Source organism: Sardina pilchardus, chromosome 1 (genome assembly GCF_963854185.1).
Source record: "Sardina pilchardus chromosome 1, fSarPil1.1, whole genome shotgun sequence".
Classification (NCBI taxonomy): domain Eukaryota; kingdom Metazoa; phylum Chordata; class Actinopteri; order Clupeiformes; family Clupeidae; genus Sardina; species Sardina pilchardus.
This window is the reverse complement of record NC_084994.1, coordinates 39,172,956-39,199,096: the sequence shown is the minus strand read 5'-3', so window position 1 is coordinate 39,199,096 and position 26,141 is coordinate 39,172,956. Positions and strand designations below refer to the sequence as shown.

Genomic DNA, 26,141 nt, shown 5'->3' with positions numbered 1-26,141 from the left:
GTGGCTTAGCAGTTAGTATTCACACGATCTGTTACCATTGAACTAACAATATGAGCGGAAGAGGTAAAACCGGCGGCAAGGCCAGGGCTAAGGCCAAGACTCGTTCATCCAGAGCCGGACTTCAGTTCCCCGTCGGCCGTGTGCACAGGCTTCTGCGTAAAGGCAACTATGCTCAACGTGTCGGCGCTGGTGCACCGGTCTACTTGGCTGCCGTGCTCGAGTACTTGACTGCTGAGATCTTGGAGTTGGCCGGTAACGCCGCCCGTGACAACAAGAAGACTCGTATCATTCCCCGCCACCTGCAGCTGGCTGTGCGTAACGACGAGGAGTTGAACAAACTGCTCGGCGGAGTGACCATCGCTCAGGGTGGTGTGCTGCCTAACATCCAGGCTGTGCTGCTGCCCAAGAAGACCGAGAAGTCCAAGTAAACAAACTCCTTCCGAAACCGAAACAAAGGCTCTTTTAAGAGCCACCCAAATACCCTAATGAGTAATTTCCTACTTGTCTTTGTACTTTTTTTTATGTGATTCTACATATAAGCGTCAAGCAACAGAGAAATACGACCTAGGTTACAGAAAAGTATTTGGCCACTCCCATCCCCCATCGCCTCTGAATGGCAGCCACTAAATAACTCCATCCAGAAGACAATGTAGTCAATGGTCCGTTGCCTTTTCATCAAACAGGACCCGAATCACAATTGTTCCATGTCTTTGCACAGGGTACAATGGAATTGGTTAGCTGTTAGCTAGTAGTAATTTGTAATAATAACAAAAATACATGTAAAGGCACTAACATAAACGCAGACATATTCCACACACGCACATACACACACACGTTAAAGAAGACCATAGTGCAAGATGACAAATGCTAGGTCTTGTAGTTACTCATGCAAGGCAGAGAGATATTCTCACGGCCTCTAGTTGAAGCAATATGATGTAACATGATGCAATGTTTCAAACGCGCGATTTCGTTGATATAAATCAATGATAGTTTAGGTTTTCCTACACGCAGGTATTTGGAGGCCTACATTTAGTAAATACAGGCTGCTTTAGATCAGTGTGTTTGTACATGTTCATTTCTATCTTCTATTGAAAAGGTTTACACAATATCGGTCATTGGGGGTGGGCTGTGAATTTTGAATTTCAGGCGCCACTAGGAGGGAACTAGGAAGACCAATCAGCGGAGACCCAACAACCTGACGTGCAAAGGGGGCAGGCTAAGACCGTACGCCTTATATATCCACGTTGCTCAAGTTTGATTACACTCTTCTTTCTCGAAGAATACGTCGCTATGGCAAGAACCAAACAGACAGCCCGTAAATCTACCGGAGGTAAAGCTCCGAGGAAGCAGCTCGCCACCAAGGCTGCGCGTAAAAGCGCACCAGCGACTGGTGGCGTGAAGAAGCCTCACCGTTACAGGCCTGGCACCGTGGCTCTGAGAGAGATCCGTCGGTACCAGAAGTCCACTGAGCTGCTGATCCGCAAGCTGCCCTTCCAGCGTCTGGTCAGAGAAATCGCTCAGGATTTCAAGACCGACCTGCGCTTCCAGAGCTCTGCAGTCATGGCTCTTCAGGAGGCCAGCGAAGCTTACCTTGTCGGTCTGTTTGAGGACACCAACCTGTGCGCCATCCACGCTAAGAGAGTCACCATCATGCCCAAGGACATCCAGCTGGCTCGTCGCATCCGTGGGGAGCGTGCTTAAATGATTTGAAATCGGGAACCAAACACTCAAAGGCTCTTTTAAGAGCCACTCAATCTTTTTTAAAAAAGTGATATTTCAGATCATTGTAAGATTTTTTTGCACCGTTATATTCCAGTACCTGCAATGGTATAATTGAATGTATGGTATTATTCTTAGATGTATGTTCTTGTCTTGCTAGATAGTTCAACATGACACTTACTCCCTCGACCTATGCCCGTATGGTCCTGCCCAGTAAACTGGTCTTTTTCGGACCGCTTGTGAAAGTGTTCCGTAGCACAGCGGTGTTCGTGAATGGATGCTAAGTTGGACCTTCTGCTTGTTTTACAGCCCAATACTGCTTTATTTACAGGCCAATAATTCAAAGTGGAGTATGGGTACACTTGTGGGTTTGGTGTACATGAATGGAGCGTGGTTGAAGTACATTAAATGCCATGTTGGGGATATGGATTTTTGGAGTTCAGCAGTACCAGTTATCTACATGCCATTGTGATCATCTGGAACACGCTGTAACAAGGTAAACTAAGAGTCTACGCATTCAGTGCGTAACAAGATCAACTTCACTATGTTTCTGCAGGTAGATAAACGTTGCAGTCACAAGTACATATTAGAATTGCTTTTTATAGAGAATGTGGGTGGCTCTTAAAAGAGCCGTTGGATTGAAGCGCGAAATTCGGCTTTACTTGGAACTGGTATACTTGGTGACAGCCTTTGTTCCCTCCGACACGGCGTGCTTAGCCAGCTCACCGGGCAGAAGGAGACGCACTGCAGTCTGAATCTCCCTGGAAGAGATGGTAGAACGCTTGTTGTAGTGGGCCAAACGGGAGGCCTCTCCAGCAATGCGCTCAAAGATGTCATTTACGAAGGAGTTCATAATGCCCATCGCCTTGGAAGAAATACCTGTATCAGGGTGGACCTGCTTCAGGACCTTATACACGTAGATAGCATAGCTCTCCTTCCTAGACTTTCTGCGCTTCTTGCCACCTTTCCCTGCGGTCTTTGTCACGGCTTTCTTGGATCCCTTCTTGGGGGCAGGTTTGGCTGGATCAGGCATGGTGATTTCAATTGCCAGAAGTTGAAGTGTCTTACATCTTAGATTAATCTGGTATATATACCAAGCACTATGTAAATGAAGGACTAGTCTCTTCACACACCCACCACTAGAACCCCCCCCCCCCCATTTCCCTCCGAAATCAAATACAAAGACATGGTTGGTCGTTTTGTATCAAAGGGGGCAGTCACTGTGAGAAAGTTAGCAACCCACAGATGATCAGAATACGGCACCATCTTCCCGCACTTTTATTCTAAGGGCGAGATGTTTGCCAAATATTTTTACATTTAGCGTTACAATTCATGATAACACTTTTTCACTCTAGGCTAGTCACTTTCATTACCCATCATTATCAACGTTTGTTCTATTGTAACAAACGCTCTAATACTGCCTGTCCAATAATTTCTCGACATTTTCCAGTAGAAAGGAAACAAAGGCTTTTACAGCATTGTGCACAGGATAAATTACACATTTGCAGTTTAACATAAGAAACATCCCTTGGGCAGAGCTGTGTAAGACAGACTTATCGCCCTGACGTTCTTATCTATCTGTAAGGCCACCATTAATATGCTAGACAATTTATGAAAGCAGTTACACTTAAATATTGTAACGAGTAAAGCGAATGAAAGGCCTGTTTGTTTTAAGAGGCAGGACCATTCAACATGGAACCAGCATACATGTTCTTTTTTGTTTTGCTAAGATGGGCTTCAATCGCATGTTCATTGGGTCTCAACTTACATATGAAAACATTACGACTAGGCCTACTGTTCTAGCACGTTATACGTTGTTATATCAAGCTACAGACTTCAGACGTGGCTTATTTGTAGGCATCATGAGACAGTATAAATGTAGAATGTCTCAACACCATAAATTCACCCAAATGACCCCGTAAATACAGGAATACTGTACTGACGGAATTGGGAATAGCTTTTGTGCTTAAATTAAAGAAAACATCAATTTATTTATTTTTTAATTCTTATTCATGAATATTTCCGCCACCATGTAAACTAGAACATCGCTTTTTAAAAGGAATTGGGTGGCTCTTAAAAGAGCCTATGGGTTAAGACGATGGACAGAGCTGATGTTTAACCGCCGAAACCGTACAGAGTACGTCCCTGGCGTTTCAGAGCATAGACGACATCCATGGCGGTCACTGTCTTTCTCTTGGCGTGCTCAGTGTAGGTGACGGCATCACGAATCACGTTCTCCAGGAAAACCTTCAACACACCACGGGTCTCTTCGTAGATGAGACCAGAGATACGCTTCACTCCACCACGACGAGCCAGACGCCTGATTGCAGGCTTGGTGATTCCCTGGATGTTATCACGGAGAACTTTACGGTGACGCTTTGCGCCTCCCTTTCCAAGACCTTTGCCTCCTTTGCCTCTTCCAGACATCTTCAAACTACTTGTTGATCAGTACGAATGTGTAACCCTCAGATTTGACGCTCTTCATTATATCCACAAAGACGACGTTGGTGAAAACTACTAAGCACTGCCCCCTTCACTGTCCCTCCTTTCTCTGCGCGGGCATTTACCCCAGTATAATCCCCCACGCCCACATAACAGCTTCACCTCCGACTGTAAACCATTTCTTTCGAGTCTATGGCTGGAGTTATACTTGCTGTTAGACCAAGCGTAAGCGTATGCGCCTAATGGTCTCAAATCATTCACAAATCAGGCAAAATTAGACTCCTGCAGAGCAATGATAAGACAAAACACCAAACAATGGAAGACACAGTTATACAGTTAAAAAGGGCCGAGGGTTTGGGTGGAGCATAGGGCCCTGGGTGCAGCCAGGAGACGGGACTGAAAAGGGAAGTGGTTGCCCCAACAGTGCCAATTCCTCCAGTTCCCCCGTGGCTTTTCCCACAACCAGTAGTTGACTTGGAGGTGCTGGAATATGTGCATGAGGAGGCAGAGCAAGAGTATCTAGCTGATTTTGTAAAGAGCCATATCAGGGACACCTATGATTCTTATACAGAGATATATACTGATGGATCCAAAGACCCCGACACAGGCCGAACAGGAGCATCCATGGTGGTCAGAGGTGCTGGTGTCAGCTTCTTTTGGAGGCTGACTGATGAGCTGTCTGTCTACTCCACAGAAACAGTGGCCATAGTCAAGGCATTGGAGTGGGTAGAAGAGACAAGGCCAGAAAGGGCAGTTATCTGCTCAGACTCAGCAGCAGCCGTAAATAGCATACAGTCATCCAGGTCATGCAGAATGGACCTGCTGTATGAAGTGTATCTACATCTGTACCAGTTGGAAAGAATGGGAGTGGTGGTTAAATTTATTTTTTGGGTGCCAGCGCATGTTGGGGTGTGGGGGAATGAACGGGCGGATAGGCTGGCAAAAAAAACCTTAAGAAGACCAGAGCCTGAGATTTCTGTACATCTGGGAAGAGGAGAGTTGAAGGTTATCATTCAGAGGGCAGTAGTAAAGCAGTGGCAGGCCCTATGGGATCAGGAAAGAAAAGGGAGGCACCTATACAGCATACAAAGGCAGGTGGGGAAAGGGGCCAGAGTGGGTGGTAGCAGGAGGGATGAAGTGGTAATGGCCAGACTGAGAATTGGCCACACTCTTCTAAATGATACTCAGTTTAGGATGGGAAGAAGGGCATCAGGGAGCTGCTTCTGGTGTGTGGATGAAGCAGAAACCATTAAACATGTACTATTTGAATGTCCTGAGTACCAGGATGAGAGAGATCAATGGGTAACAGAGCTACAAAGTGATGGAGATACTGGTACTGAGTTAAACCTGGTAGCAGTGATGAGAATAGAGCCACAGAACACCCTAATTAAATACCTCAAAACAACAGGGCTTTATGCCCGAATTTAGTATAACAACAGATATCCTCTGTTCCAGTAGGTGGCAGCATGCGCCATTGACGCGTTACCTGGCAAAAAAAAAAACAATGAAGAAGAAGAAGAAGAAGAAGACAGTTTTCAGGGCTGGGTGTATGGCTCCTGGAGGAATGTTTATTCATTCCAATTTACAGTAACAAAAATAAAACATCACAATGAAAATAAAGAATAAGGACATATATAGAAATATTCCCTATATATGAAGAAATATATAGTTTTGTAAGTGAACAGAAAGACCGGCAAATACTGTACTGAATATGATTTGTACTGTGATGCCACAGACTCTGATAGTACTGTAAGTATGCAATACTGTAATATTGTATTGTGCCTGAATTTACACTTACTTGGACATACTGATAACTCAGCTCTTTCACTCTCTCAGAGTTGAGCTCAAAGGGTAGTAAGTGTGTAACACGTGCAGTGATTACTGTACTGTATGATAATGGACATTTACGCTATTCCTGTTCTGTAGTCTGAATCTTTGGATTATTGAAGCCACAGAGAAACTACTGATGTTGGGTCGGACCATGAAGTCCTGCTTCTCTCATTGGCATTCCATGAACCAGAACATGGTCAATGATTGTTGACCAAATTTCATAATTTACAGTATTGCAACTCTTGGAACTCTCTGTCTTTCTCTTCATCCTCTTCCTCCTCTCTACACCATGCTCTTCCTTGTACCCCACCTCTACTGTAACACACACTTGTTGTCCCCTGCGTCTCTGTCAACTCTGAACTGACTTTTTCACAGTTGCTCAAACACTAAACCCCATTCTCTGAATCAAATTCTCAAATGCCTGAACACATTTATTGAATTATTCCCTTTTTTTGGCAAAACCATAGACTACTTTCACCCACTTTCACCCATTTTACCAGACTCATTAACCCTTTTTGCAAAACTGTGAACACATTGTGCATTCTGATGCACTTCTTAATTATATTGATAACCAAACAACGCAGAAGTTGAACACAATTAGTGCACAGTTGTCTCCATTTGAACACTACCACTCAAAATTGATAACACTTCTGTCTAATGATGTGACAACCAATATAAGTCAGTTCAGAGTTGACAGAGACGCAGGGGACAACAAGTGTGTGTTACAGTAGAAGTGGGGTACAAGGAAGAGGAGGGTGCAGGTAGGAGGAAGAGGATGAAGAGAAAGACAGAGTCCCAAGAGTTGCAATACTGTAGGCCTAAATGATGATATTTGGGCAACAATCATTGACCATGATCTGGTTCATGGAATGCCAATGAGAGAAGCAGGACTTCATGGTCCAACCCAACATCAGTGGTTTCTCTGTGGCGTCAATAATCTTCAGTACACACCTTGCATCATTTTGGTAACAATAACGAGCTATTTGACATAGTTAGAACACTAAACATATCGCAGGTGTCAAATGTTGACTCAGACAGATGGTCAAGTCAACCAAAAATTATATTGTTATTACTATCTTATTATAATAATATTATTTGCACCTCCAACTGGTCTGTGATGTAGGCTAAGTTTGTGTGAACGAATAGGCTTATAATTCAAGATCAGTGAGACTTTAGCCTACTTCAAAAGTCTTAAGTCATTTTAATGTTTACATTCATCTGCCTCTTCTGGTTTAAACATAGTAACTTTTTTCACAAATTTCAAACATGGTCTGTAGCTGCATGCTACAGTAAGTCTGTAGCTTCATGGTAAGATCAAGATTGACTGCAGTGTTAGCTATAATGCTAGCTCTACTGTCATTCAACATAGTCGCGTGACGAGGGCCAGCTAATCATGATGGCCTAGTTTAATTTTGGCTAAACATGACAAAATTATATATGTATAAAAAAAAATTGTCTCTGTTCCCAGAGGCCCAATGGCTCAAAATCCGCTGATGCATAGACATTAAGTGAAGAGTCAATGAAACAAGAATGAGGACGAAAGCTATTCCCCCCATTCTCTGTGGTCTTTAGTCGACTGTCCATTCATCTTTTATTGTGACTGTCCGTGTTTACTGACAACACTGTAGACCACATAGGAGTCTTCAGCTCTGTGGAAACAGATACACACAGATAGAATTATTGATATATGACAATTGGGCTAATATGTATACATTAGCCCATACATAGCCACACAGACAGTACATATACACATACATATTAGCCCAATTGTCCACATATCAATATATATATATATATATATATATATATATATATATATATATGGATATTGATATTGATATTGATAATCCTTTTGATTTTGTATTAGACACCTCACCGTCTGGTAGTGCTCAGACTCGCACTTTTGATGTGGACTGTGTGACCATCTTCTTCCTGTTCTTCAGAGGCACTGAACTGAAGGCTGGCATACTCAACATCCCTACCATGGTCCTCTCTGTCATTTGTGTTGTTGGTATGGCCAGCAGTCATATTACCCCTGGCACCGATGTTGGCATAAACAGGAGCTGCGTCCACCTAGTGGTTTGGTAAAGAAGTTGATATGGAATTAAAATGTGGGCTCTCTGCACTACCTTCCTTGAAGTTGACTTCAAGTAAGGTAGAGCACAGAGCTCATTGCAAAATCTGTCTGACTATTATTTTAATGGAAAAATGTACTACTGGTAATATTGCTATGTCCCATTAGAACTATACAGCCAGCACAACTGACACTAATATTTCCTTAACACTAGAAAGGCTGTGACCGTAGTTCAGCTGGTGAAGTTTTGAGTTTAAATTCCAACGATCAAAATCCACCACCGTGGATGTCCACCCTGGTAGTTCTAGCAGGTTTTAAATGCTTGGGAGTTCTAGTGTTCATGTAAGCCATAGCCGCACTTACATGTGATTTATTTTCGGTGCTCTTGTCGTCTTCAGAGGGTCTACCATTTCTCTTCCAGAACACTCTGCAAAAAGTATGACTGGGGTTTCAATATTTCACACTTTCGCGCAATAGCAGTCAGTAATCCAGAGGGAAGCCTTGATTGTTCAACTGGAATTGTACCTGAGGGAAATGCCAAAAACCAAGATGACAGCAAGGATGATAGCTCCGATACCTATAAGTGTCTTCCCCAGCAGACTTCCTAGTTCAAACAGAGAAAGGAAATAGAAAGATGTCAGGTCCCAGGATAAGTGTGTGTGCGTGTGTGCGTGTGTGTGTGTGTGTGCGTGTGTGTGTGTGTCTGATTTGCTAGGATGTGTGTTTTACAACACCAACAACCTCTTGCCAGAACTGTGAACTGCACCTAACAACACAAAACAAGGAAAAAGAACATGAAACAATAGAAAAATAGAGAGAAAAAAAAACGTACCTGTAAAATGAACCTCGGTGACAGATGAGTTCTGAGAGCCGATTTCATTGTGTGCCTCACAGTGGTACAACCCCTCGTCTCTTGAGGTGAAGTTCACGCTCACTTCCTCAGTCACCTTTTGTAGAGCAGTCTCAGGTCCTCTTCTCCTGTACCAGGTGTAGGTGTGTGGTGGTGGGTTGGCTTGGCAGCTGCAGGACAAAACCACCGTATGGCCCTCTTCTATCTCACCAGAGTGACTCACGGACACAGAGGTTTGCCTTGGAGGGTCTTCCAAAAACACAAAATATTTATTCAAAATAAACAGTTGATGAAAAAATAATACAAGAAAACAACAACAGAAACATAAAGGGCTATATTGTAGCTATAGCCTTGAGGGCTTTTTGAAATACTGTAAAAAGGTTTAATGTCATCACTCCGAGAAACCATATTTATATGTTTACAGTATAGATCAGTTGAGCCAGGTCTACTTACATCTGACATTGAGAGTCTCAGCTGTGGACAGAGAACCCTCTAGCCCTCTGACAGCACAGGTGTAGATGCCGGAGTCACTACTGCTCGCTGGACTCAGGTACATGTGATTGTTGTCGGTGTGGTATTCGGTAGGCACCGGTCGTGAGTTCTTGAACCAGGTGAAGGTGGAGCTATTGCTCAGAGTGCAGGTGGTGCTGCAGGTCAGTGTCACCCCGTCGCCCTCGGTCACCAGAGCTGGGGTCATACTGACTCGCAGGCCTGAGGAAGTGAGAATAAATCTGAGTAATCTCTTCTCGTCGTCACCAGGCCTGGAGCGGGTCACCATTTTAGAAATTTAAAAAAAGCTGCAAGCTGTGTGCTTCCTGCCGCTGAAATATGATTATTATGATTATCACTTATAAATCTAGATTCAGATTATTTGACAACCAAAGCCTTGTAATTCCACACACTATGAATATATATCAATACTGTCAGTAACAATGTCATACTATGTCAATATGTTTTTAGAGAGAGCATTTAAAAAAAAATGAAGAAGAACATAATTCATTTAAAAATCTATGAGATATTCCGACCTGCGGTCATGTCCCGATCCTTGCTTCCTGTCTACATCTTCACTATTCTATCATAATAAAGGCAAAAAGGCCAAAAAGTATACTAAAAAGTATACTTTAAAAAAATATATGTATATATATTCTTTTTGGCCTTTTTGGCTTTACTATGATAGTACTGTATATATATATGAGATACATATATACTGTATGTTACACATTACTTGTGACTGAAAGCATGACACCGGGTCTTCCACTGAACGCCTCTCCTTTATCCGTCCCAAATCTGAAGAAGTATTCTCTAGCGTCTGCCTGGGTCAGATTGGCCAGTCTCAGCGTGTGGACGCTGTTATTACCCCAGTACCCCACACGGCCCTCATACATGTGGGCCAGGCTCAGGTCCTCAGGCTCGGAGTTCGGCTCTTGATCATAAAACCAAAATGAACTTGTGGGGATGTGGCCAGCCGGGTGTTTGTAATGGCAGGTGATGTCCACTGTGGACCCCTTCAAGGCACAGATGGCCTCAGTGGCATACGTCACATTCCAGCACGCCTTACCAAGGATACCTGAAAGAGAATTTTTTTTAACGTACAGTAACAATCTAAATTCATGTGCAGACACTATTCTCATAACAAAGACTAATGACAATACTTAAACAATTATTATAAAACATTGTTTGTTAAAGATTTATTAGTTTAATTTTTAGTTTTATTTTATTCGTTTATTTAGTTTTTAAGTATTCCAAATGGATATCATAATAATGTGAAAAAATATAAAATTTCAAAGTAGAACACACACACACACACACACACACACACACACACACACACACACGTGCGTGCACACATGTGTAGACACAGACAGGCAGATCCATACTGTACAGAAGATATGTGTGTACATGAAACATTTCACATTTTACTATGTAGTTTGTGTAGTAGTATATATGTTGTTAACTTACACACTTCTGGGGAACGATGATTTTCATGGCCTTGTATTGAACAAGAGTAATGTCCCTCCTGATGTTTAGCATATCGGTTAAGATATTTGTCCTGTCTATGTTCATTCTGTAAAAGTTGGCCATTTCTGTACCATAAGTAAGAGCTCCATCTGCATGAGGTACCACATGTTGCTTTTATCCAATGTGCTCTTACTGTATCTGGATCAACAGCCACCTGCAGGTTCTGTGTGTGACAAGCATGATCACCTGTGACTGATAACCAGACTCCAGCTTTGGCTGTTATCCATTCTGAGGATGCGGTTCTGAAAGTGTACAAGTACTCCCCTGAGTCACTCACTTTCAGATCCTGTATCGCCAGGCTGCAGTTATCTCGATCTGCACCGATCTCGACTCGACCTCTGAAGAGGGGGTTCAGGCTCAGGTCGTCTAACTCTCCGCTCGAACCGCTGACTTTTAGGTACCAGTGTCCTCGCTCGAACCGATGGCCTCCGGGATATTTGTAAGAGCAGGACAGGACCACTGATGAGCCCTTTAAGCCACAGACTATCCCGCTCTGGTAGGTCACACCCCAGCAGTCCGGGCCAGAAACACCTGCAGTGCCATCAGAGACATACAGTATAGGCTAATGCAAACGTTCAATCAACTATAGACAGTGCACTTCAGACTGATCATATGTGCCAGATGGAATAGCTTTCACCTCTGTGATACTACAGATGTGAATACTAAGAAACTTGAGACAAATCCCTTATTATGTAATGTATATTATCATACAAATCTTCCCCTTGGTATGTACAGTACATATATCAAAACTGCTCTATTTCAAATGCTCAAGACTAAACCGCAAGAAAGAGCAACACTCACACACATCAGAAGATGTCAGGCTATAGCCACCAGCTTGGACCACACACCGGTAACTACCCTTACTCCCAGAGTCACTGGCTGAGTCTATGTAAGTGGAAGACTCCTCGGTGTACTTTAGATATTTTCCATTCTTGTACCAGAGGTAGTAAGCAGTACCGGGCAGCCTACAGGACGTGGCGCAGGTTATCTTTGTCCTTTGTGTGCCTGAGGTACGATCCACCTCCAGCTGAACCTCTGAGGGGAAAGAATCGGAATCAGCTTTATAGGCCAGGTTTGCGTAAACATACAAGGAATTTGACTCCGGTTAATCTTTACTCTCAAGTACAACACTCAACAATAACATAGAAGAACAGTAATAATATAAAGGCTATATATAAGAATAAATACAGTATGTACATTAATAAATAAATGGATAGGGATGGGATAGGGTAATGCAATTGTCCAGAAGGGGAGTGCGGCCTTGTTGTCCCGGTCAAGGTGCAGAATGCAGCTGCAAATAACTAATTATTTTGGGCAAATGTTGTATCATTCAAAAGGATGTTTCTTCCCCACCTTTCAAGACAGTGACATTAATCCCGGGCGAGCCGTGAATCCATGCTGTTGTTTGTCTATATTCCCATGGTTTAAATCCATAATAGTAAACACCAGAGTCACTATCTCTAATTGCTCGTATGTTAAGACCACAGCCATTCTTGGAACGAGGCATCCACACTCGATCTTTGTACTCTGGTGTCTGTCTCAGATCTTGTGGGTCCCCATTAAGGATCCTCTCTTTATACCAGTAGCCTGTTTTGATACCGTAAGGTCCATCACTGTAAGAGCAGCGAAGGGTTACCGAGGAGTTCTCTAAAGCACAGACACTCTTAGAGGGGTAGGTCACAGAGTAGAGGGCCTGACTCCAAACGCCTGGGATCACTGTCATCAGAAAAAAAAAAAAAAATCATATCAGAAACATCATCAAAGGAAGGAAACTTATGACACACAGTTGTTGCTTTCTATTGTTGCTTATAACAGTGTTTTATGCAACGGTTAGGTGTGGTCAAACTATGTATTGATTTCTGATTGGAGAAAAGGTATTCTTAACTGGATCAGTTTGTACACGGTGAGTAATCATTCAAAGTGATAGGACGGCAATTTCAATATTTTCCCGAGGGAAATGTTCAAATCAACAGAATGCACTTCTGAATGCATACTGTACATAATACAACATACTACATATATTTCATACCTGATAGGAATATCATGCATACCAGTGAGTAGACATGCATGATGACAGATCCATGCATGATTATAAAACCTAATAAATGTATACAAAAAAAAGTAAATATTAAAATATGGATAAAAAAGTAAAAAGTATAAACATCTGTATGATCCCTCAGGTGTAAAAAGTGTTTTAAAAAAAACACTAAGAAGATCACTGTTTATTCCCCCCTTTTGCCATCACACGTCAACTCATGTGATAGCTGATGTTAAAGTAGTTCACTGTGTCTCAACAACGAAGAAAAAAAAAAAAACAGCAAGAAAGTTGACTATATCCAAATGCATCGTGCATGTACTTACCAGCAGCAGCAGCAGCAGAGGAGACACTTCTGCTTTCTCAGAACACACACGCACTGCTGGGGGTTGATGTCGCTGAGTGTGAAGATTTCAAGTTGTGGTCGAGGCCAGCGAGGGGAGAGGAGGGGAGGTGCCATAATGGCCTGAATCGAGAGCGTTTCCTCTTTTTCTCAGCTGTGCCCAACACGCTGTCATCGGCGCGTAACGTTACGAGGTTGGGTGGGGGCTTTACACGTTGTGCCGCAGAGCCCAGACATACACAACAGCCTCCTCAGTTCTGCAGGCCAGCCATTCAGGAGTGACAAACGTGTACATTATTTACATTGACTTTAATTTACTGTTCTTTAGATGACTTACTTAGAGCAACTTACAGTGAACTAATTACAGGGACAAGGAGCAACTCCAGGTTAAGCATCTTGATCAAGGGTACAAAAGTGGTCACCGCTGGGATCCAACTCATAATGTTATCGTGTTCCATTTGGAAGTCAAGTATCCTAACCACTACACAACCGACACCATATAAATGCAGTATACATACAGTACATACGTGCATATATAAAGGAAGAGGCCTCCCAAAAGCCAGCAACCCCCCCTCCCCAAAACACACACACACACACACACACACACACACACTCACGCTGCACCGCAATCTCAGTAGGGCTCTGTTTAAACACACACACATACAAACACACACACACACACACACACACACACACACACACACACACACACACACACACACACACACACACACACATGCATACATGCACACATACTTTCACATGCTGCACATGCATGCATACAGTTACAGTAATAAAGTGCAGACCTATAAACTGTTTACACGCCTTGCTATGCACAGGGCCCAAACTCAAGACACTAGAAAATGAGAGTGTTAGGGTGGACCCCACAGCCACTTAGTGAAGTAGAAATGTCAGTTACTTGGCAGGAAGACAGGGCACTTTGGAAATGTGTGTGGTTTTATGCTAATAGAGGTTAAAAGAGATCAGTAATATTTGTACATGTTGTGCACCAAACACAGACGTACAGCAGTCTCCTAGGGAAGTAGAAATGTCAGATACTTGGCGAGAAGACAGAGCGCTTCTTAGCACTTCGGAAATGTGTGTGGTTTTACGCTAATAGATGTTAAAAGGGATCAGTAATATTCGTACATGTTGTGCACCAAACACAGACGTCTCCTCAGGTCAGCCAGGTGTGAGATAAAATGAAGATAAAAAATACTTTTCCTCTTTTTTTCAACTGAGAGGGTATGTCTCCCAAGCATTAGGGTTCAAAATGATTTTTTTTTTCATATAACCCAACGTTTCTAGTGGCATCCCTGCCATTAGATCACACTTTAGCTGTTCTAATTCAATACATACACAGAGATAAATAGACACAAGGACATTATGTATAGACCAAACATACATACTGCACATATGCATGCATACTGTACATAAAGTGCATACTTACAAACTGTTTCCACATGCCTTTCTAAGAGCAGGGTGTAATCTGTGTGAACGCACATGACACTAAACTTGCCCATGCACATTAAAGTGTCAGGGCTGAACTTACAGATACTTGTTGACCTGGAAATATTGTCTATTTTTAGTGCCTTGGAAACTTGTGTGTGGTTACTGTAATGCTCAAAGGGTTCATCAACCCTTGGATAGAGTGAGCTGAAAATGTGAATTTGTGCTGAAACTCGAGTTGTTCCTCTCTTGATATGAGTCAGAGTGAGACTTGAGTTAATTCTGGCTGCAGTCTGTTTCATTGTAAGACTTTCGCTGTAACATTTTTAGAGTTCATCCCCTTCATTATGCAGCTCCGTATTTATTGAGCAGTACTTTCATTTCATGTCAATTGACGATGACAAAGGTATAGTGACATAGCCTCTCACAAGTGTGTCCTTTGAAGTATACACCCATGTTATTATGTTATACTTCATGTTTCATGTCTTAGTCTTGTGTTAGTTAAAATCTCTGCTTGTGATGTGCCATTTGTTCTAAGTAGTACAAATCAAAGTTATTGTTTTTAATCAATTCACTGGAGTTTTTCACCAGTTAGCATAGTTAGCCTATAACTAAAAGGGAGCCATTTAAGATAGCTCTTGTATTCCCTTTAATTGTGCTAAGCTAGGCTAACGGTGTCAGATGGGACTACTACTGCATGCACACAGACTAAAGAAGGGTATGTATCCTTATCCAAGGGCCTGACTGTCAATCAGGATGTTCTGGAAAAGTCCATATGACCCTCCACCCAACAGCCATCGGCCAGCTCAATACAGCCTTTATCAACCAAGTAGCTCAATGTAGCTCTCCACGAAAAGATTCTTCACTTTTGCTCCACACTTATTATCAGTGGTCTATGTTTACGCTATCAGTTATCATTGCAAAAAGAAGCTAGCTAGCCTAGAAATCTAGACGCACCCTAGCGGCAAAAAATATAGTTTGGTTTGCCAGGCTAGTTTTCAGCTGCAGGAAAGGCACACGGTATAATGGAAAGGCTATTTAATTTGTTGAGCAGCTAATTATTCACTGGTAGAACAGCACTAGCCTACTGCCTTGTCATGAGGCAGTATTGACAAAAGGGCTGCACAAAGATAAACAGATGCTCAAGACCATAGACCCCCATTTAGAGGTACATGATGTCTCTGTTGGTTAAGGCTATGGATAAATGAAGGTACAAGGCAATCAATCAGTCAATAATGATACTTTCTGTAAAATCTGACTATTTTGAAATAAATATACAAACAATAATCAAACAATACATGTGTTTATTGTGTAGTTTTTAGTAAATATCTTCTACACACATGGGTATGATGCAATATATTAATTTGAGGGACACAACAACATGATGTCAACATGTATCGTCATGATGAAAACATAAACTACAATAAATGTGCATTATTTTTGTCTATGTCACTTCAAGTCATCTTGATGAAATAGCAACTTATGTAATACAGACTTTGCATTCATCAAGAATGTATGACAATTGAACAATATGTGGCCAACAAGAAGCACAGCAAGTTTGTAAAATACAACTCACACACAATGTAAAATCAATTAAATTAAAAATGTTGAAAACTGTTCTTGTATACACCGCAAACAAGACTAATGACTTCAATAATAATACTAATAATAATACTCATAATGTAAAAATGAGTTTTGGATACAGAAAGAAAATGGCACATATCTTGAAATCTCAAGATGCTACAAGCCTTTTTGGGGCATGATCTGGGCCTTTGTGATCAGCTTCTGGGTTTGTTGACAATGCTGTAGATTGCAGTATCATCCTCGTCTCTGAAAGCATAATTTTTATCATGAGTACTATCCTCAGTTATCTAGCTGGCTGACAATATCTTAAGTCCATCAACAATGGGGGTTGTGGCAGAAAGACAGAGAGTAGCTTGGTGGTAACAGCCAAAAGACTAGCCCTAAAATCCCCAACACCAGCACAGCCATCATTCATCAATAAAAGCTATAGCGTATTATATGATGTTTTTGGGGGACACACATTTGGTAACACGAGGCCTTAGCTAGAGCGCATGACTACACGTTGGGTGCCTCTCATTTGGGCTTTAATACACCCTCCCTTCCTTCCTCGATCGTCGTCCTCACTGATCTAGATAAAGAATGATGGGGCGGCAACAATGGGATAGTCTATCCAGTTATAGATCAGTGGGAACGCCCCTTGTGGATCGAGCATCGAGGATCGAGGAGAGATGTTGCGAGGCACCCACAGTGAACAGCCTGGTGAGGTCACGAGACAAAACTGAACATTAAGCTCCACGCTCGTTTACTCACTGGTTGACATCACGGGAGGGAGAACGGAACTTCACCGAGGCGTACGCAGACTCCTCTTCCTCCACCTTCTTCTCTTGAGGCAGCACAGCTGGAGAGTCCTGAGCCGCGTCCTTGATTTTGGGCTTGAACTGGACACTGGCGTACTGAACGTCATCTTCATCTCCTCCTGCATCCACTTGGTCTCCTCCTGAAACCACTGAATCTCCTCCTGAGACCACTCCATCTCTTCCTGAGTCCACTCGATCTCCTCCTGTGTCCACTCGATCTCTTCCTGAGTCCACTCTGTCTTCTTGGTTAGACGTCAACAGCACTGCAGAAGCGTCTTCATACACAGGACTGGGCTCTTCTCCCTAGAGGTTTTGAGACACAGAAACAAAGATCGTTGATGTACAAAGTGATGTAATCAGCGGAATACAGTATGAATGCACGCTGATGGAGTGGCATTAACCAACATACACACCTGTCTGTGTTCCACCATTGTACTTGTGTTCTCGGTGGTGGATATACCTTTCCCTTTTCTTTAGAACATAAAAAAAACACACACATCTAAAACAGTTTAGCCAAGGAATTGAGCATATTTAAAAAACAACAAAGCCTGTGCTTAGACACCCACCTGCGCACAAATACAAGGACCACTATTACAGCTACAACTAGTATGATCCCCAAGGCTGCAAACACTCCTCCTGGTACACCTGTCTGCTGAAGTAGGGCTGCAAAGCAAGAAACATCAGTCCATTAGTCCCAGCATATACACGGACACGGACACACACACACACACACACACACACACACACACACACACACACACACGTACAAATAAACATAAATTGTATATTCAGTACATTTACAAGTTACAATGTGATTATAAGCAAATCAACCTAAATGAATTCACACAGACCTGTATGTAAATGTCCAAATTACTTAGAAATAGCATTTTAAGAAAATGTTTTTCTTAAATGTTTTATCTTAATTGTAATGTTATAACAATGTAAAAACATTACCTGTGAGAGACACTTCAATTTCAGAGGAGTTATGAGAGCCATATTCATTGTGTACTGCACAATAGTAACTATCACCATCTGAGACCCCAGTATAGCTGCTGCTATTCCCTGTGTCCATCAGAACAGATACACTGCTGGTCTTCCTGTACCAGGAGTATGTGTGTACTGGGGGGTTGGCATCAGCGTTACAGGTGAGAGTCACTGATCTCCCCTCACTAGAGGAACTAACAATCACGTTTGTGTTCTTGGGGGAATCTAGTTTAAAAAAAGATGAAAGTTGAAAAAAGAAAATAGCCTACAGGGTGAGAAATCATGGTGGATTAGGTCATATATTTTAATTAAAATATATTTCCGTTCAGACAAATTTCAATATAAGGACAAATAATGTGTCTATACTCACAGAAAACATTCACATGTCGCACTGCGGAGTTACTGGATCCGACTGTGTTTGCCACTACACAGTAGTACTGTCCCATGTCCCCAGAGCTGATGTTGGTCATGAAGTGTTTCTGCTCTGATCCTAATGAAGCGCTGACTCTGCTGATCTTGTACCAGGTGTAGCTGTGCACCGGTGGGTTGGCATCACTGCTGCAGGTCAGAGTCACTGAATCACCCTCCACTATGTCACCAGAAGGAGTGATTAATACAGTCGTGTTCTTTGGGCCGTCTAGTTGGAAAGGTGAAACCAGTTTCATGTTATTTCATCAGCCTCCTAACAGATACATGGTGCTTTTATGAGATGATTTTTAAGTAAATGATACCCACAATGAACATCCAGCAGAAATGGTTCAGAATCACTGTATTTAACACTGTTCTGTGCTCTACAATGGTACTGCCCACTAAACTCTGAGCTGATATTACTGATGGTCCATCGCTGTCCTCTACCATCGGCTCGATCCCTTTTCTCCTTAAACCAGGTGTAGGTTGCTGGTGGGTTGGCATCACTGTTGCAGGTCACAGTCACAGAGCTTCCTTCCAGTATATAACCTGGAAAACTCAGTGATACTGAGACATTTCTTGGTGCATCTGCATGAAATAAGTATTACAGAAATCGTTTAGCTGACTTATTTTTCTTTAAACGTTATACTTACTTTATACTACTTTATACTATTCTGTATCTAGTAACACAAAATTGTACATTATGACCAAACCATAGCCGTGTACATATGCTTTACCAATACCACAGTCTCTCGTAACTTACTGCAAAATAGCACCTAATAATTTATAACAATATAATGTAGTGCACTACTCACAGCTGACACTGAGAGCCCGTACAGGTGAGGGACGGTTCTCATGTCCTCTCACAGCACAGGAGTAAAGGCCTGAATCCTCAATGCGCACTGGGTTAAGGCGAAGGCTTTTCATTGGTGTCTGTTGGTCTGCAATAGGTTGGGAGTTCTTGTACCAGATGTAAGAGGGGGGTTCACTCAAAGTGCAGGTGGTGCTGCAGGTCAGTCTGACACTCTTCCCTTCTTCAACTGTATCAGAATTCATATTTATCTGCAAACCTGCAAAACACAATCAGATCAATCTGAATCAAGCTGTTTAATATGCCAACACTGTAGAGAAACAAATGGATTCTGAATATGGTAAATTACCTGTCACAGAGAGAGACACCTCAGGCTTTCCAGAAAACTCCTCATCATCCTCATTTGTTGAAAATTTGAAGTAATATTTCCCTCTATGCTTCACACTAAGTTCTTTTATCCTTAGGCTGCAGTCAGTATCTTTATTTCCAATATATTCCACATCGTTATCATGTGTATTTTTCACACTAAAATCCATCGTCTCCTCACCAGAACCCAAATTGGATATCCACAGTGGTTTTCTGACCACATAACCACTGGGGTAAGAATAGGAGCATGTTATGTCCACAGAGGAATCTTCCAGGCCACAGATCTCCTGGTGGGTATAAGTCACACTACTGCAAGATGATACACCTGCACACACGCACACGCACACGCACACGCACACACACACACGCACACACGCACGCACACACGCACGCACACACGCACACACACATACACACGCTTTTAAATTTTGGACAACCATTGTGATGGACTTGAAGATGATCATTGCATAATGCTGACAGTAGGGGTGTAGTGATGAAATAAGGTGGGTAAACTATGACCTTAGTGATCACGGTAGGGTCAACTGTGCCATGTGGTATCAGATTTTTAAAAGAATATTCAGACATTCAGAACATTCAGAATATGTGTGATGAAGGTGAATGTTATTGTCCAATGTTATCAATACCAGAGGTATTAAATGGTTCCTAGTGTGTTGATGAGTTGACATGATTGTGAATGTGGGTAATACAGTGTGGTTTTTGAATGTTAAAACTTGCAATTGGTAAATATTATGAATTAGGTATAAATATATGCCACGTGGGAGAAAGCTGAAAACCACTCCATGCACTTGTTCATCTGAATCTAAGTCAGTGTAACTGCACTCACACACTGGTGGAGAGGGATGATCTTCATGTCCTCTTAGAGCGCAGGAGAAATGTCCACTGTCATCTTTACTGACTGGTGAGTTAATCATCAGAGTGTTGCCGCTGGTCGTGTATTTGTCACCAACAGGTTGTGTGTTCTTGTACCAGATGTAGGTGGGCCTGGAGTCTGCAGGGCAGGTGGAGATGCAGGTCAGTGTCACTCTCCAATACCATTCCTGTTTTTCCACCTTTAGTGGACCTATGAGGATCAGAAAAGTAAATGGATGTTTATAGGAATACATTTGTTGTAATGCTAATGCTTCTGTAAATACATTTATTTAAAATATAAATGGTAAATTACCTGTCACAATGAGAGAGACAGCAGGTTTTCCGTTCCACCTCCCATCTTCCTGAACTGTTTCAAATCTGAAGAAATATTGTCCTGTATGCCTCACAAGTTCCTTTATCCTTAGGCTGCAGTCATTTTTTTTATTTCCAAGATATTCCTTGTTTTTATAATGTGTATTTTTAACACTAAAATCCATCGTCTTCTCACCAGAACCCAAATTGAATTTCCACAGTGGTTTTCTGATCACATAACCACTGGGGTAAGAATAGTAACACCTTATGTCCACAGAGGAACCTTCCAGGGCACAGATCTTCTGGTGGGTATATGTCACACTCCAGCACGTTGATACACCTTTTATTGGGAAGTAACAGAATACATGTAACACACTTACGTATTTAAAATACTGAATATGAGTCACTGTACTGTAAATATATTGTAAGATAACGCTGTTATTGTTACTTCTCGTTAACCAGGTATGCTGGAAGTAGAACGTTTTGTGCAGAATATTTCTTCAATGTTTTGCTTAACACTTCGGAATTGAATTGGTGGTATTCAGGATACAGTTGCACTAATCAATTTAAGGGATTGCGTTTAAAATCATTATAGCATGTACAGGCAAAGGCTCTTGAAACTCAAACTCAAACTCTTTTTATTAACCAAACCATGTAACCTATGTATCTCTCAGGTGGCTCCTAGACAACTATTGCATGATGTACACAGAAGGCACGACCACCACAATACATGAATTGCGGTATTTAATTAGGTATACATGTTACTCTTATGTATTTTTTTTAAAAAAAATCTCTGCCACATGTGAGGAAGCTGAAAACCACTCCATGCACTTGTTCTTCTGAATCTAAGTCAGTGTAACTGCACTCACACACTGGTGGAGAGGGACGATCTTCATGTCCTCTTAGAGCACAGGAGAAATGTCCCCAATCAGCCGAGCTGACGGGGTTAATCACCAGAGTGTTGCCGCTGGTCGTGTATTTGTCACCAACAGGTTGTCTGTTCCTGTACCAGATGTAGGTGGGGCCAGAGTTGGGAGGGGAGGTGGAGGTGCAGGTCAGTGTCACTCTCTTATTCTGTTCCCTTTTAACCACCTTTAGTGGACCTTTGAGGATCAGAACAGTAAATGGATGTTTATACAAATACATTTGTTGTATTGTTTCTGTTAATACATTTATTTAAAATATAAATGGCAAATTACCTGTAACACTGAGAGAGACATCAGGTTTTCCAGAAAACGTCCCATTATCATTTGTTTCAAAACAGAAGTAATATTGTCCTGTACACACACACACACACACACACACACACACACACACACACACACACACACACACACACACACACACACACACACACACACACATTCATTTAAAAGACAAGAATCAAAACAAAAAGAAATCAAATAATTGAAAACATTTTGAAAACACTACATGGTGTTCATGGTAAAACTATGTGTATAACACTGTACAGCATAATACAGATTTGCCAAGAAGGATGCTATTTGCACATGAGCAATCAGTGTGGCAACACCTTTATAGTAACTGCAATATAAAACATTTAGAAAGCATTTACAAAGCATTTAGAAACCAATGCTAAATGTTTGTTCCTCATTTGTAAAACAATGTTCCTAATCAATGCTATTGGTAGGCTACCTGGAGGTAATAGCATGGGTGCTATTTACATGTGCCTAGCATAGCGTAGTACAGCATAGCAGAGACATGCACCTGGGAGTCTGTAGCCAGTAATGCTGTATACCCAGACACACAGAAATGGTACAGTATGTATGTTTTATAAACAGCGTTCGTCTCTCTGTGTGCTGCTCCGGGTTGCCCTTTCTGGACTTATTGTCTAATAATGGCCGGACCATCTCCTCTCTAGCGTCTACTACAGTTGTCCAGCACGTGCAGAGTTTCTTTGGATGTGTGCACCACCCTGTTTCACTACAAACAAATGGCCAGTGGGCATTAGCCCTTAAGTGGTTTCCCTATAGGACCATTGCAGAATGTCTGATATTGCATGTTTTATGTTGCTTTGAAGTGGTTGGGTGTCAGCACTTTCTGAATTGTAATACCTCTTTTGGCCATGTGGGGACCTCAGTGGGCAGGTTAACCTTGTTTTGGACTGTAATGAATGTTTTGTGGGTACCTCATTTTCCATTAGGGAATTATGTCCACCTGAGCCTTGTCTATCTTACTGGCCGCCTGATCCTTTTTTTATGTGTTTTGCTCAGTCTTGAATTGATACTTGTTGACGGCACCTTGTAAGTTGTGTTTTGGGACCTAAATATTAGGTAGACAAACTTGAGCAAAATCTGATATGGGGCAGCAACCATTTTCCTCAATTTTCTCCGATTCAACATGAAGTGAAGTTGCGATTATTAGTACTTGGGACACTCCAACTAAGTTACAGAATGTCTCTAATCAGTCCTTCTAAAACGCACATTCAGTGTCATTGTAAAACCCACAATCACTGTGTTACAACTAATTGATAGAAGAAATATACAGTAAAAAATATTATCTATTAATAAATCGTTAAATTGCTTTCTTTCTGTGCATTTATTTTATGAAATCTGGTCTAGATTGGCTTCCTAGCGGGGCAGTATAGGTGCTTGGCTGGACAGTTTTAAAAGTGCTGCAACGTGGATATCCAATTGGTGTGAACAACAATCAGCAAATGAACATGGGTCTGAGCCGAGTCACATATTCCCCAAACAGAAACAAGAGAGAAAGAGGATTCACATGAAGCTCATGCTTTTATGTACAGTATAACATCTAGAAGGAATACAGAGAGATTACCAGACCTGGAGCAAACAGAAGGAATGCAGCAAAAAGGGCTCCACAGGCGTACATGTCTACATCAACCTGTAATCATGCACATCATCACAATAATGATCATAGAGGAGACATTATATGTGGATCAGTGGAGACAACATGCTGTGGATATCACATTAGTTTCTCACTTGCTGGTATGTGACATGGAACATGAAAATATGAATGAGGTCGAATATGATATTGAATATCACATTAGTTTCTCCTTTGCTGGTAAAAGTGGTATGGAACATGGAACTGCAATGGTTCCTTTCCACATATTATATGATGACTACAGTAATGTCCTGTGTAGCCACATTGTATAAGTTAAAGTTAAAAGAAACAAAACCATATTGATATCTTCCTCAAGACTTTAACCCCAGAGGTCTCAAGGTCAGCAACTATCATTTTGGCGGATGTGCGGTTATGCTTGCTAACATCCCTGATGATTTTCTCTCTATAGATTGAGATATTTAACATTTTCATCCACACTAAGGTTTGTTATGCACAAACTTGGAACTCTTTGTACTTTGTAATGATGCCTTGCACAGCTGTTCTACAGACTGTGAAGCATCTAGAAATTACAGTATAGCCTCTCTCCATATTATAGGCCTAAATGATTTCCTTCATCTTCAGCATGCCTGTAAAGGCAGTCCCCTTTACTATACATTTTTCAAAATCAAGCTATGCATAATCCCAATCTGTTTCTTCAACAATCCAACAGTGTTGTCAATACAGTTCTCTTTTCTAACATAACAGCAGGCTTCAACTTTTTGTCAAGTCATTGAACATACATCATGTACTGTAATGGTTCAATTCAATGTCACTTATCGACTTTGTATTTTTCCAATCGATTTGCAATTTAAATGAAATCAGACTAAAAAGCTGTTGCAGAACCGTGCGTGAAGGACATTAGAATATTCTACTTACATTCAGAGGAACATAACGTCTGCAGATCACTTCTGTTTCACCCCAAATGACAGTCAGCATGATAACTGGCCACAGTGGCCAGCTAAAGTGGTGGTGGGAGGAGCTAAATATGCTGCTGTAAAGCTACGCGTTCAAGCACTTCCCTTTCTCATTGGTCACCCTGTGGCCTCCAACTATGAAAATACACTCAGAATGTCCCCTTTTAACACACTTTCTCACAGGCCTTTCTCAATCCTTCCTTCCACGCACCGCCAGGCCAATTTTTAATTAGCACATGATCACTAACATGCTCTAGAGCCACTCATGCTCATTGCATCGGTCATAAGGATAATTGTTCATCATAAAGTTGTTATTTCATACACCACCATCAAATGTGTTGAATGCTGCTAATAGTGAACATTTTGCCTTCCTGGAAATGTATTTTTTGCTCTATGTCTGATATGAGGATGTTGGTGGTTGACCGACACTCAGTTAAAAACATGTTTTGTACACACACACACACACACACACACACACACACACACACACACACACACACACACACACAAAACTACCATAGGAGTTGGGTAGTGTGAAAGGGGAACTGTGCCATTTGTGACTTTGCCGATTACAACATAGAGCCCTAGATAGATTGCCTGTACAAACACTGGATTTTTTTTTATTTTTTTTTATTTAGTTTTTCCTAACGATACTAGTCTGCAACCTCCAACAATAAGGCCTTATGTTGAAAATGGCCAGAATTCTTCTTTAAATATCTTCAAATAAAAATGATGCTCATCAGACAATTGTGTACAGTAATTTCAAACTCCACCAAGCCAAACAATCCTTACATCAAAATGTACTCCTTGGGTGTCATGATTGATGACCAGTTAGCTTTCTATGGTCATGTTGCCTCTGTCACCCAGCCTACAGTACTGACCATGATTACCTGTCTCCTTGACTACTGTGAAGCCCTTCTCAAGTGCCTCTCCGGCTTGTGTGGTGAACTATTATTTTTGTACCGAAATTCGGTGATGGTAGTAGAACATTCGTTTTTCTCTGTCGTCTTGCAAATGTGTGACATTTTGTCACTTTCATGAGGCTGAAGTTGAATAGTAACAAGAAATGCAATTCCAAGGAATTACCAGTGCATGAAAATGCAAACATAGATAATGTAGATATGGTTACTAAGGTGTAGCTAGGGTAAACATGGTGGTTGCATAGTTTACAGAGAGTTGATAGTGTGAAGGTAGACAGTTTAAAGATGAAACATTCCAGTTCTAACTTAACTAATGATTTCTAATCATGTTAAAATGTTGATTAGCTAACTTAGCTAATGATTTCTAGCAGTGACGCTAAAAATGCTAATAATGCTAGCAATGCTAACTTTACTAACAATGCTAACCAGGTTGATTAGCTAACTTAACCGATGATTTCTAGCAGTAATGCTAAAAATGCTAACTATGCTAACAATGCTAAATTTGCTAAGAATGCTAACCAGGTTGATTAGCTAACTTAGTTGATGATTTTT

The 26,141-nt window shown here is 41.6% G+C and overlaps 6 protein-coding genes across 6 annotated transcripts; 2 read left to right on the top strand and 4 right to left on the bottom strand.

The window, feature by feature from the left end:
- Nucleotides 1–29: 29 nt before the first annotated feature.
- Nucleotides 30–446, top strand: LOC134091769 (histone H2A). The gene has a single exon (XM_062544418.1). It carries the CDS (start codon nt 51–53, stop codon nt 426–428), a length of 378 nt encoding a protein of 125 aa, XP_062400402.1. The 5' UTR covers nt 30–50; the 3' UTR covers nt 429–446.
- An 837-nt stretch (nt 447–1,283) lies between these two features.
- On the top strand, nt 1,284–1,712 carry LOC134091652 (histone H3). The gene has a single exon (XM_062544345.1). The coding sequence runs from the start codon at nt 1,291–1,293 to the stop codon at nt 1,699–1,701; it is 411 nt and encodes a 136-aa protein (XP_062400329.1). The 5' UTR covers nt 1,284–1,290; the 3' UTR covers nt 1,702–1,712.
- A 648-nt stretch (nt 1,713–2,360) lies between these two features.
- Nucleotides 2,361–2,767, bottom strand: LOC134092053 (histone H2B-like). The gene has a single exon (XM_062544859.1). It carries the CDS (start codon nt 2,750–2,752, stop codon nt 2,378–2,380), a length of 375 nt encoding a protein of 124 aa, XP_062400843.1. The 5' UTR covers nt 2,753–2,767; the 3' UTR covers nt 2,361–2,377.
- A 1,054-nt stretch (nt 2,768–3,821) lies between these two features.
- LOC134091941 (histone H4) lies at nt 3,822–4,157 on the bottom strand. The gene has a single exon (XM_062544692.1). The coding sequence runs from the start codon at nt 4,144–4,146 to the stop codon at nt 3,835–3,837; it is 312 nt and encodes a 103-aa protein (XP_062400676.1). The 5' UTR covers nt 4,147–4,157; the 3' UTR covers nt 3,822–3,834.
- Nucleotides 4,158–6,903: 2,746 nt separating this feature from the next.
- Nucleotides 6,904–11,890, bottom strand: LOC134075466 (B-cell receptor CD22-like). Its single transcript, XM_062530859.1, has 10 exons — nt 11,736–11,890; nt 11,212–11,465; nt 10,875–11,097; nt 10,141–10,482; nt 9,369–9,626; nt 8,898–9,164; nt 8,591–8,669; nt 8,429–8,492; nt 7,868–8,064; nt 6,904–7,640 (listed from the first exon to the last, which is right to left on the bottom strand). Exons 4-10 carry the CDS (start codon nt 10,298–10,300, stop codon nt 7,583–7,585), a joined length of 1,083 nt encoding a protein of 360 aa, XP_062386843.1. The 5' UTR covers nt 10,301–10,482; nt 10,875–11,097; nt 11,212–11,465; nt 11,736–11,890; the 3' UTR covers nt 6,904–7,582.
- Nucleotides 11,891–16,051: 4,161 nt separating this feature from the next.
- LOC134090064 (B-cell receptor CD22-like) lies at nt 16,052–24,667 on the bottom strand. Its single transcript, XM_062544228.1, has 15 exons — nt 24,632–24,667; nt 23,695–23,755; nt 22,093–22,170; nt 21,763–21,996; nt 20,895–21,233; nt 20,556–20,792; nt 19,695–20,036; nt 19,350–19,604; nt 18,862–19,122; nt 18,497–18,763; nt 18,097–18,351; nt 17,709–17,805; nt 17,556–17,613; nt 17,096–17,445; nt 16,052–16,591 (listed from the first exon to the last, which is right to left on the bottom strand). The coding sequence occupies exons 2-15, from the start codon at nt 23,741–23,743 to the stop codon at nt 16,540–16,542; spliced, it is 2,874 nt and encodes a 957-aa protein (XP_062400212.1). The 5' UTR covers nt 23,744–23,755; nt 24,632–24,667; the 3' UTR covers nt 16,052–16,539.
- Nucleotides 24,668–26,141: the final 1,474 nt, after the last annotated feature.